Source organism: Sciurus carolinensis, chromosome 7, assembly GCF_902686445.1.
Source record: "Sciurus carolinensis chromosome 7, mSciCar1.2, whole genome shotgun sequence".
Taxonomy (NCBI): Eukaryota; Metazoa; Chordata; class Mammalia; order Rodentia; family Sciuridae; genus Sciurus; species Sciurus carolinensis.
In genome coordinates, this window is record NC_062219.1 from 44,131,727 (window position 1) to 44,144,484 (window position 12,758).

Consider the following 12,758-nt stretch of genomic DNA (forward strand, 5'->3'; position numbering starts at 1 on the left):
TGGTTATCATATATATCCTCAATTTATTACATTCCAGTACAAATTATTACTACCATTTCAAAATAATTTCTGATTTTAAATTATTGAATTGATTTAATGCTCTGGCATTTTGGTTATTTTGTCATCATATTTTACATTTATTAAAAATACCAAAATATTAATTATAATACCAATTATATTTGATCAATATTATTATATGTTCATCCATGTATCTCATCATTTTCTTTTTTTCATTTCTTTCTGCATTTTCACAGACAATACAGAGCGCCCAAATGCCCACACAATCTTCATCTCTGTTGTTGTAGTCCTCATTTTTATTTTTGTGGTGCTAAGAATTGAACCCAGGGCTTCCCGAATGCTAGGCAAGTTCTCTGCCTCCTGAATTTCTTTTAATGGGAATCTACTTGTGTCGAATTCTCTAGGCTTTTGTTGTGTTTGTTTGCAAACACCTTTTAATTCATTGTTGAAGAATAATTTCATTATATATAGAATTATACATTGTGAGCTATCCTGCACATTGAATGTTATCTGAACACAATTCAGTCATAAAGAGGAAGCAAAGACACATGCTACCTCATAGAGCAATTTTTAAAACATCATTCTAAGTGAAAGAAACCAGACACAGAGGCCACATAGTATGAGATTTTATTATATAAAATAACGATAATAAGCAAATCCATAGAGACAGAGGAAGACTGGTGGTTGCCAGAGACTAGGGAATGGGGAAGTGCTTACTTAATGGGCACAGATTTCCTTTGGGGGGGGGGGGTCATAAAATGCTATGGAGCTAGACAGTGATGTTAGTTGCACAAAATTACGAGTGTACCGAATGCCACTGACTTGAAATAATTAAAATAGTAAATTCTATGTTCTGTATATGTTGCCACAGAAACAAATATGCTAAATAAAAGGATGCCTCATCTTTTTTCTCCCTTTTTTTTACTCTTAAAAATCACATCTCAAATTATTGTTTCTTTAAAATTAATTACTTCTACCCTACAATCTTTCTCTTTCTTTTCTTTGGCTTTTAAGTACATACATTTTGATGTTTTCAAAATGTCTCTTATTGTCTATACATTTTTACTCTTTTTCTGGGTTTGACCTTATTTTCTAATTCTCTTCCACTTCTCCCCTGCTATGTCTGGTTTGTTAATTATAATCATAACCTTCAAATTATTAATTTCAAGTATGAGGTGTTTTAGTTTTATAATTTCCACTTTTTTCTATAGATATTGCAGATTTAGCTTTCTTGTGAATTTCTTCACCGTTTTATCTCTTCTCTTGAACATATTCAACAAAATGACTTCTAGTTTTATGGGCAATTACTTCAGAATCTGAATCACATGTGGGTCTCCATCTCTGGTCAATGTTTGCCTTGATTTTCAGATATTTATTCTTGTCTTCTTTGCCTTTGTAATTGCTAGATATTACTTAAAAAGTAAGGTAGACCATATGATGTGGTCATCCTTCAGAGACGATTCTTTTTTCTTTTCCTTTTTTTTTTTTTTTTTTTTAATTTGGCTAGGTAGTTAGAATAAAAGCAATTTTTGTTCCAATCAGAGGTCATGATTATTGGGGTATATTCCCATCACTGTGAGGACTGATCTGCTTCCCATATAATTTGTTCACTGAGTTTCTCACCTAAAAGCCATTCAGGGGTCTCAACTGCAAGCTAAGCGTGCATATCAGACCTGTCCCTTCGCGGAATCTAAGTGTTAAATTTTGTGTCTCCAACTCAATAAAATTGGCTACAGCACTGCCTAGCTTTTTATCATTTCATTGCAACTTTGAAAAACCATCTTGAGGAAGAGCGAGCATTTCACAATGTCAGCTCACTTCTGTTCCTTTTTTCCTTAGACTTTTGTTTCCAATGTTGTCTGCTTGCAAAGTGCTACCATCCAATGTTTTTCTCTAGGACAATGAGACAAGGAGATTCCTGGAGATCTGAGGTGCTTCTCCTGGGTCTGTCCCTTGGCCCAACCCTGCATTATAATTGGTGAACACATCAAAGGGGCAAAATGGTGGAGAATGTTATTGTCTTCACAATAAATTCTTCCTTTATTCATGATCTTTTATATTCAAATCCTGGATAAAATGGGGGTACTTTGTATATCAAGACAGCTTGGGTTTTGGTTTCATAAAAGCTGCTCCATGATAACTCAAAGTGATTAAAAACTGTTTGTGTGTTTAATATGAAATATGTTTTATACCCATATTGAGGGTCTATTCTTTTTGAAATTACATGTATGTATTAGTTTCTGTTATGTGCCATAGCACAATTTTTAGTTTCTCAGTTCGAAACTATCCACACTGAGCAGGTGGTGTGAATTTGAAATCAAAATCCAGAAAAAAAGCACCTTCCTTTTTTTTTTTTTTTTGATCAAAATATTTTTTTAGCCTGCAGTTTCATGATGAAAGGCCCCAGCTCCATGTCTTAAACCCATGACCTAGGTCACTCCACCCAACCCCCCCTGGGAAGGTTGCACGACCTACCCGGAGGTCGTTAAACTGATAAACAGGTTGAGAAAGAACAGGGCGGTTGGGAAAGCTCAGATCATCGTCTGAACAAACCGGAACTGATAAGCAGGAACCATGAAGATGTCAAGCAAAAATTTCCGGGAACATAGTACGAAAAACAACCTTACCCTTTAGGTGACCTATGTGCTGGATTCAAAATAGTCAATAAGAAACCTGTTGCTTACCGCGCGCGCAAAACCTGCCCCTTTACCCTATAAAAAACCTGTACCCCAAAGCCCGGTGTGCCAGTTCACCGAAGCTCTGGCTGAGGTTTTGCTGAGCACCCGCAGGTGCCTGTGTATCAATAAACAGCCTCTTGCTCTTGTAGCCAGTGTCTTCGCGTGATCTTCCTTGGACAGGGGGACGGAGGGTCTTTCATCTGGAGGTCCCACCGAGATAGGTGTTCTTGCTGCCCCAAATCCCTGCCCGAGGAACTTCTGGAAGACCTACTGGGAGGTAAGCTGGCCAGCTCGAGCTCGTTGTCGTGTTGTCATATTTCTTGAATCTTTGCATGTCTGTTTCCACGTCTCTTGAGCGCAGCGTTAGTCTGATCACGTGTGGTCACTTTGTACTTTGGGCAGCCCGAGAAGGAGTTGACGAACTCAGACTTCTCCCCTGCCACCCTGGGAGACGTCCCAGGGGACCTAAGTGCCCGATTCTTCTTGTTTTTTTGGCCGGAGGGACTTACGCTCTCCGACACCACTTGGTACTTTCGGTTTGTGCCGAAGACGCGCAGCGTTTGTGATCTGTTATCTTGTCTTTGTTCTCTTGTGCCTGTTCCTTAACTTCCTTTCCGCTAGCGAGACTGAAATGGGGCAATCCATGGTAACCCCCCTGAGTCTCACCCTCGACCATTGGCAAGACGTCCGAAACCGTGCCAGCAACTTGTCGGTCGAGGTCAAAAAGAAGAAGTGGGTAACCCTCTGCACCTCTGAATGGCCAACCTTCAACGTAGGCTGGCCCAAAGAAGGGTCCTTTAATCCCAATCTTGTTTCACAGGTCAAATCCCACATCTTCATTCCAGTCCCTAGAGGACATCCTGACCAAGTTCCATACATTGTGACTTGGGAAGACCTGGTTTTTGACCCACCACCATGGGTCACCCCCTTCTCTACCCCAAAACCCCTCCTCTCTTCCCTTCCTAACGAGCCCTCCCTTCCCCCTTCCTCTCCTCTTATTCCAGTCCCTCCTCAGACCGCCCAAACCTCTAGACTATACCCTATACTGGATAAATCCAAGCCCTCAGTTCCTCCTAAGTCAAAACCTCGGACTGTCCTTCTGCCCGAGGAGAATACCTTGTTAGACCTACTAACAGAGGAACCCCCACCTTACCATCCTCAACCTCTCCCCGACCCCAACCCTCATCCGGATTCCTCCGAGGAGGATGAGGAACCCCCAACTGCCGGGACCCTCCCAGACCCCTCTCCGATGGTGGGAAGACTCCGGGGACGCAAGGAGCCTACAACTTCTGGGGAAACCTCAAAGGCTTTCCCCTTGAGACAAACTGGAGGCCCCAACGGTCAATATCAATACTGGCCTTTCTCTGCCTCCGACCTTTATAACTGGAAAACCCATAACCCTTCCTTCTCGAGTGACCCTGTAGCCTTAACCTCTTTGATTGAGTCCATTCTAGTGACCCACCAACCGACCTGGGAGCTTCTCCAGACTCTCCTCATCTCCGAGGAGAGACAAAAAGTCTTATTAGAAGCCCATAAAAATGTTCCTGGGGACAATGGGCGTCCCACCCAACTCCCCAATCTGATTAATGAGGCTTTTCCCTTGACGCGGCCTGATTGGGATTACAACACTGATGAAGGTAGGAACCACCTACGTCTCTATCGCCAGTTACTCATAGCAGGTCTCCATGGGGCTGGACGAAGGCCCACCAATTTGGCTCAGGTAAGACAAACTGTTCAGAGGGCGGACGAAACCCCTACTGCATTTCTAGAAAGATTGAAGGAGGCATATCGAAGGTTTACTCCTTTCGACCCAGATAGTGAGGAACAGAAAGGCAATGTCTCTATGGCATTCATTTGGCAATCTGCCCCTGACATTAGAAGCAAGCTACAAAGGTTGGATAATCTGCAGGATTTCTCCCTAGCAGATTTGTTAAAGGAAGCAGAAAAGATTTACAATAAGAGGGAAACTCCAGAAGAAAAAGAAGAGAGGATTAGGAAAGTGCAGGAGGAAAGGGATTTGAGATACCGAGAGGAATTAGATAAGAGGGATCGGCAGCGTAATAAAGAAATGAGTAAAGTACTGGCCGCAATAGCTCAGACAGGGCCATAAGAGACTAGGCCAGGGAAAGAAAGGGGATGAAGCAGGCCCCATGTGGAACACGACCAATGCGCCTACTGTAAGGAAAAAGGACATTGGGTAAAAGACTGTCCAAAAAATCCCAAAAGGCTCCCCGACTCAAGGAGGTACCCCAACAAAACCCCTCAACTACTAACTTTGGATGATGAAGATTAGGGACGTCAGGGCCAGGAGCTCCCCCCTGAGCCCCGGATAACTCTACAAGTGGGGAAGCAACCGGTAACCTTCCTAGTGGACACAGGAGCCCAACATTCAGTGCTGATGCAGGACCCCGGACTCCTAAGTGGAAGGACAACATGGGTCCAGGGGGCCACCAGATGCAAACCGTATCGATGGACCACTAAAAGAGAAGTCCATCTTGCCTCAGGTAAGGTCTCCCACTCATTCCTGCATGTGCCCGACTGTCCATACCCATTACTAGGAAGAGACTTACTAACCAAACTAAAAGCCCAGATTTGTTTTGAGAATGGAAGGGCCTCTATAAGTGGGCCCAACGGGGTGCCTCTCCACATATTGACTTTTAACTTGGAAGATGAATATAGACTATTTGACAAACTCCCCGAACTTGGCAAAGATATGGACTATTGGCTCAGCTCCTACCCAGAGGCCTGGGCTGAAACTGGGGGAATGGGAATGGCAATACGCCAAGCCCCCATAGTGATCTCACTCAAGACCACTGCAATACCTATAAATGTTAAGCAATACCCCATGTCCAGGGAAGCTTACCTAGGCATTAAACCGCATATCAAGCGGCTCCTAGATCAAGGCATACTGACACCTTGCCGGTCACCCTGGAACACCCCCTTACTCCCAGTCAAAAAGCCAGGGACTCAAGACTATCGCCCGGTCCAAGATTTAAGGGAAATAAACAAGAGAGTGGAAGACATCCACCCCACGGTACCCAACCCTTACAACTTCCTCAGTACCTTGCCTCCCACCCATACCTGGTATACTGTCCTAGATTTGAAGGATGCATTCTTCTGCTTGAGGTTGAGTCCCCAGAGCCAGGCCCTATTTGCATTTGAATGGAAGGATCCTGAGGAAGGACTCTCAGGACAATTGACCTGGACCCGATTACCACAAGGATTTAAGAACAGTCCAACACTTTTTGATGAAGCCATACATCAGGACTTAGCTGATTTCCGGGTAAGAAACCCCTCCCTAATAATGCTCCAATACGTAGATGACATTCTAATGGCGGCCCCCACCAAAGAAGAATGTACTGAAGGGACCAAAGCATTACTGCAGGCTCTAGGGCAATTGGGGTACCGGGCCTCTGCAAAGAAGGCACAAATCTGTCAGACGAAAGTTACTTACCTCGGGTATGAGCTTCATAATGGTCAGAGATGGCTCACCGCAGCCCGGAAAGAGACTATCTCGAGTATTCCCACTCCCCAGAATCCCAAACAACTACGGGAATTCCTGGGGACAGCAGGTTTTTGTAGATTATGGATTCCTGGGTTTGCAGAGATAGCAGCCCCTCTGTACCTATTGACAAAGCAGAACAGCCCTTTCGCCTGGACAAACGAACATCAGAGGGCATTTGACCACATCAAACAGGCCCTCCTATCTGCCCCTGCCCTGGGTTTACCGGACGTCACCAAGCCTTTTGACCTCTTTGTTGACGAAAAGCAGGGATATGCAAAGGGGGTCCTAACCCAGAAATTGGGACCATGGAGACGCCCAATCGCCTACTTGTCAAAGAAGTTGGACCCTGTGGCTTCAGGATGGCCTCCCTGCCTCCGGATGATAGCGGCAGTAGCAATCTTGATTAAGGATGCTACTAAACTGACTCTGGGACAACCACTAACCTTGTTAACTCCACATGCCATTGAAGCAGTAATCCGGCAACCTCCTGACCGCTGGATCTCCAATGCCCGGCTTACCCACTACCAATCTTTATTGCTGGACACGGACCGAATCCGGTTCGGTCCTTTAGTAACTCTAAACCCAGCCACGCTTCTGCCTCTCCCCGGGGGACCCGTCCCCCACAATTGCCAACAGATTCTTGCAGAGACCCAAGGAACTCGACCAGATCTGTCAGACCGACCCATGACGGACGCGGAGTTGGTCTGGTTCACTGACGGGAGTAGCTATTTGCTAGATGGGGAACGACGAGCAGGAGCAGCCGTCACCACTGAATCAGAGGTAATCTGGGTGAGCGCGTTACCGGGAGGAACATCAGCCCAGCGAGCAGAGCTGATAGCTCTGACGCAAATATTAAAACTGGCTGAGGGGAAGAAACTCAATGTATACACAGACAGTCGGTATGCCTTTGCTACCGCCCATATCTATGGAGAAATATATTGGCAGCGAGGGTTATTAACCTCAGAGGGAAGAGAGATCAAGAATAAGACTGAAATCTTAGCCTTATTAAAGGCCCTCTTCCTGCCAAAGAGACTAAGTATAATACATTGCCCTGGTCACCAAAAGGGAGACCATCTAGAGGCAAAAGGAAACAGACTGGCAGACGAAACTGCTAGGAATGCAGCTTTAGGCCCCCAGCTCCTGGTGACTACTCTATTGCCCCAAAAGGCCACAAAGACTTCCATTGACCCTGATGAACAATGGGTGTACGAGGACAAGGACCTAGACATTGTACAAAACCTAGGGGCTAACTATAACTCAGCAGAGAACACCTGGGAATACCAAGGGAAGACAATAATGCCACTCAGGAATGCCAAGGAATTGATTAAGTCCCTGCACAGGCTCACACACTTAGGGACAAAGAAAATGAAAAACCTCTTGGATCGAGGGGAAGGAAATCTATACTTGCCCCATAGAGACTCTCTTATTAAGCAAGCAGTAGAAAATTGCCAAGCCTGTGCCCAGGTGAATGCAGGCAAGATCAACACAGGAGCCGGGGTACGGGCCAAAGGACATAAACCCGGGACCAATTGGGAAGTGGACTTTACGGAGATCAAGCCTAGTATGTATGGATACAAGTACCTCTTAGTTTTTGTTGATACCTTCTCTGGATGGGTAGAAGCGTACCCTACCCGACATGAAACGGCCAAAGTTGTGGCAAAGAAGCTGTTGGAAGAAATTTTTCCGCGGTATGGTATCCCAGGGACCATTGGATCATACAACGGGCCTGCCTTCACCTCTCAGGTAAGTCAATTAGTGGCCAGTACATTGGGGATTAATTGGAAATTACATTGTGCTTATCGACCCCAAAGTTCAGGACAGGTAGAAAGAATGAATAGAACCATTAAGGAGACTTTAACTAAATTAACGCTTGAAACTGGCACTAGAGACTGGGTACAACTCCTGCCATTAGCTTTGTACAGGGCCAGGAACACACCTGGTCATCAGGGATTAACCCCCTTTGAAATCCTGTATGGTGCACCACCACCTGCTGTAAATTTCTATGAAACTGAGATTTCTGCTCTATTTACCCCTACCCTACAGACCCACTTACGCGCATTACAGTTAGTCCAAAATGAAGTCTGGAAGCCCCTAGCGGCAGCCTACAAGGAACAACTGGAGAAACCAACAGTGCCACACTCCTTCAAGATAGGGGACACCGTCTGGTCCGCAGGCATCAGAACAAAAACCTTGAACCTCACTGGAAAGGACCTTACACCGTCTTGCTGACCACCCCTACTGCCATCAAGGTAGACGGCATTGCAGCTTGGGTCCACGCATCCCACGCAAAAGCTGCACATCCACAAGACTCCACCCCTGCACCCCAGAAATCAACATGGAGGTTACAACGCACCCAAAACCCACTGAAGATAAGACTTTCACGCTGTTAATTATCTTAGCTTTGTTTCCCATGATGTCCTATGGCAGTCCACATGTATCCAGAAATCTAGTTTGGTTTATTCACAATATTGAAACTGGAAAGAAACTGGTCCTGGCTCAAGGGCATCATGCCCTAAATACCTGGTGGCCGGACTTGACTTTTGATCTTTGTAAATTAGCTGAAGGATCTTGGGAACACACTCAGAAACCAAAGGGGACTCCTATCCACCCTGCAGATTCCAATCTTGGTATTTTTGCCCCGGGCGCACCCGTACCTATCAATGTGGGGGGCCAGAGGTCTACTATTGTGCCTCATGGGGTTGTGAGACTAGTTCAAATGGGTATTGGCTCAAGGGAAAACCTAGAAATGACTACGTGCAATTTTCAGAGACAACCCCAGGTGAATCTAATGTAACTATTAGATTTACCCAGGAAGGAAGGAAACAGATAGCATGGCTCCAAGGGTACTTATGGGGGGTTCGTCTATACACTCGGCAAGGCGATCCAGGGCTCCTATTCCGAATTCAGGTAGAGGCAAAAGAAACAAAAACCCCAGTAGGCCCCAATTTGGTTCTTGGAGACCAGCGGGTACCCTCAGTCCCCGAACAGAAAGAACCCTCCAAGGCCGTACCCCCACCTACTAGCCCTGCGTCCACACCAACAGATAGAGTCCTTCCTAGAAGCCCTTTTGTTGAATCTCCTCCTCCAGGCACTGGGGATCGGCTGTTGCGCCTAGTCCAAGGAGCTTTCCAAGCCCTTAATTCCACTAGTCCAGACAAAACCCTAGACTGTTGGCTATGTCTAGCCTCTAGCCCACCTTATTATGAGGGAATTGCCACTACAGCTAGTTGGACAAATAGTAGTACCCCTAATAGCAAGTGTTCCTCCCTACCTAGCTCTAAACTTAAAATCCCTGAAGTCAGTGGGCAAGGCCTATGTATAGGCAAGGTACCTAGGTCACATCACTCCCTTTGTAATCAGACTCTCCCAACTCAGGACGGCCACCAATATATCTGGGGACCTAATGGGACCTACTGGGCATGTAACACAGGACTGACCCCTTGTGTGTCCACTGCCATTCTAAATGTCACAACTGATTTCTGTGTATTAGTCCAGCTATGGCCTAGGATATCCTACCTACAATCAGAGTATGTTCTGGGTCACCTAGAAGGCCAAAAGAGGTACCCCCGGGAACCCATTAGCCTGACCATAGCTCTGTTACTAGGAGTAGGGGGAATTGCTGCAGGAATCGGTACAGGAAGAGCTGCAATAGTACAGGGAAATCAATACTTATATCTACAGGCCGCCATGAATGAGGACCTAGCTGCTATGGCAAAATCTATTACAGCCCTAGAAAAATCTCTTACTTCCCTCTCTGAAGTTGTGTTGCAGAATCGAAGGGGATTAGACCTACTGTTCCTACAGGAAGGTGATCTTTGTGTGGCCCTAAAGGAACAATGCTGTTTCTATGCTGACCATACAGGAGTAGTCAGAGAAACCATGGAAAAGGTAACAGAAAGATTAGCCAAATGGCAGAAAGAATTTGAGGCACAACAAGGATGGTTTGAACAATGGTTTAGTAAGTCCCCCTGGTTGACTACCTTGCTATCTACTATAGCTGGCCCTCTGATAATTTTAATACTAATTTTCACCTTTGGGCCCTGCATCTTGAACAGACTAGTACAGTTTATGAAGGACCGACTTTCCACAATCCAAACTATGGTCCTTACTCAACAGTACCAAATGATTAAGCAAACTGATGAATACTCTCCATAACCGAGGCAGGATGGACAAATGGATATAGGATTCTATCCATGATAAAGAAAAAGGGGGGAATGAAAGACCCCAGCTCCATATCTTAAACCCATGACCTAGGTCACTCCACCCAACCCCCCCTGGGAAGGTTGCACGACCTACCCGGAGGTTGTTAAACTGATAAACAGGTTGAGAAAGAACAGTGCGGTTGGGAAAGCACAGATCATCGTCTGAACAAACAGGAACTGATAAGCAGGAACCATGAAGATGTCAAGCAAAAATTTCCGGGAACATAGTACGAAAAACAACCTTACCCTTTAGGTGACCTATGTGCTGGATTCAAAATAGCCAATAAGAAACCTGTTGCTTACCGCGCGCGTGAAACCTGCCCCTTTACCCTATAAAAAACCTGTACCCCAAAGCCCGGTGTGCCAGTTCACCGAAGCTCTGGCTGAGGTTTTGCTGAGCACCCGCAGGCGCCTGTGTATCGATAAACAGCCTCTTGCTCTTGCAGCCAGTGTCTTCGCGTGATCTTCCTTGGACAGGGGGACGGAGGGTCTTTCATCAAGCTATAGTTCTTCAAATAGTCTACCTTTACTTAAGGTTATCAGTTCTTAATATACACTGTATGTGGTTGCATTGCCTTGTCTCTATTCCTGTAAGGTACAAAAGGAATGCTCTAGGCTCTAGGCAACAGGAGACAAACAAGGTAGACATGATTTCATTAGCATCCTCCATGATACTGACCTTGTGGTGTTTTTGGTTTGCCAAGCTGCAACCAACTGCAATGGGTTCTACTTTTTGTGAGTTCAAAACCAGTAAGTACAATCAGGTGATAAAAGAGTGAAGAGAGATTTGTTACTTGCAGCAGGTAAGAAGAACCCTGGAGATAATTTGCAAAACTATGTCTCTCCAAAAAAAAGTTCATACACATTTATACAGAAAAGATTCATCCTCACATGTAGAGGCAGATGCATTTGATTGATTGATTGATTGATTGATTGATTGATTTTTGTGGTGCTCAGGTCAAACCTAGGGCCTTATACATGGCAAATGTTCTTCCACTGAGCTATATTCCCAACCCAGCAGGTACATTCATGAGCATGTTCATTTCCTACTCATGCTTCTTTACAAATGACATGTTGAAAAAATGGTGGATAGGAATACTTCTGGGTGGAGAGTTAGTATATAAAGAGCAAAGATTTTCTGCATCACTTTAAAGAGGTTAAAATAACATTTGTTTTCATTAGATATGTCTTTCTTTTGACTCAGGAAATTTAAAGTCAGGCTTGCAGCCACTTACAGCAACAACTTCTTTCTGCATGTTTAGATGATTGTTCCTGAAAAGCACCTCTCTAGCAACTACCAAACTTATTCTGCTATTCCTCCTGGTGACCTCTGGAGGAAGTCTTTCATATCTGAAATACATGCCATCCCGAAAAACGTATCATGTCTCTCAGGATATCTTTGTAAATTCAATGTAATTTTCTGAAACACACTCCAATTGTTATTTCAGGAAAAATATCATTATGGTTCAGTTTTTAGGTGTCCCCCAAAAGCTCATGTATAAAACATGTAAGAATTTTCAAAGGTGAAATGATCAGATTATAAGAAATATGATGTGGATTAACTGGGCAGTAACTAAGTAGATAGGATGTGGTTGGAAGAAGGAGATCACAGGGAGTGTGCTTTTGGGGTTTGGTGTTTATATTTTTTCCCCTGGGCCCCAGAGTTCTCTTTCTGCTTCCTGGCTGTCTTGTCCTGAGCTGCTTTACTCTGCCACACTCTTCTACCATGATGTTCTGCTTCCTTTTGACTCAGAGTTATGGAGTCTGCCAACCATGAACTGAGCCTCTGAAATCATGGGTCAAAATAAACTTTTCTTCATCTAAGTTGTTCTTTTCATGTCTTTTGGTCACAGCAACAAAAAAGCTAAAACAAATACCTAATGCTAGTTCCTCAGCCATGTATATAGTTGTTACAATCTATCCCTATAATGTTTTTTAACTTTTAGAATCAAAACCCAAATCCACTTTCTTTCGGGCATAGGGATACTATTCTAATTGGTTTTCTGTAGCTTTCCTGGGACAGAGTCTGTATCAATGGTTCTTGATATATTTTTTAATATTTTTTGTCTCTAACAATCAAATCTTTGTGACTTAAATCAGCCAGAGTAGCAGAACAATGACTAACTGAAAAAGCTTGTTTGACAACTGCTTACTTTCTCCAACCAGAAAGTTCTCTAATTTCTTAGGAATCCAAGTGCTTATAAATGTTGAATAAAATTTATCTCAAGCTTGCAATTTCATGGGGAATATTTTTTTAAATTGATTTTTCTCATTTTAGAGAAAACATATAGTCCTGCCCAAATGTGTTTTTCTTGTAAGTCCCTAACAGTTTCTTCTTTCAAACATTGTGATTCT

At 44.3% G+C, this 12,758-nt stretch overlaps 1 protein-coding gene across 1 annotated transcript; it reads left to right on the top strand.

The window, feature by feature from the left end:
* Positions 1 to 2,592: 2,592 nt before the first annotated feature.
* Positions 2,593 to 8,430, top strand: LOC124989201 (uncharacterized). The gene is given in 3 exon segments (XM_047559167.1): positions 2,593 to 2,626; positions 3,701 to 5,979; positions 6,466 to 8,430. Coding segments are annotated over 3 exon segments (4,278 nt in total).
* The last annotated feature ends 4,328 nt before the right edge of the window (positions 8,431 to 12,758 follow it).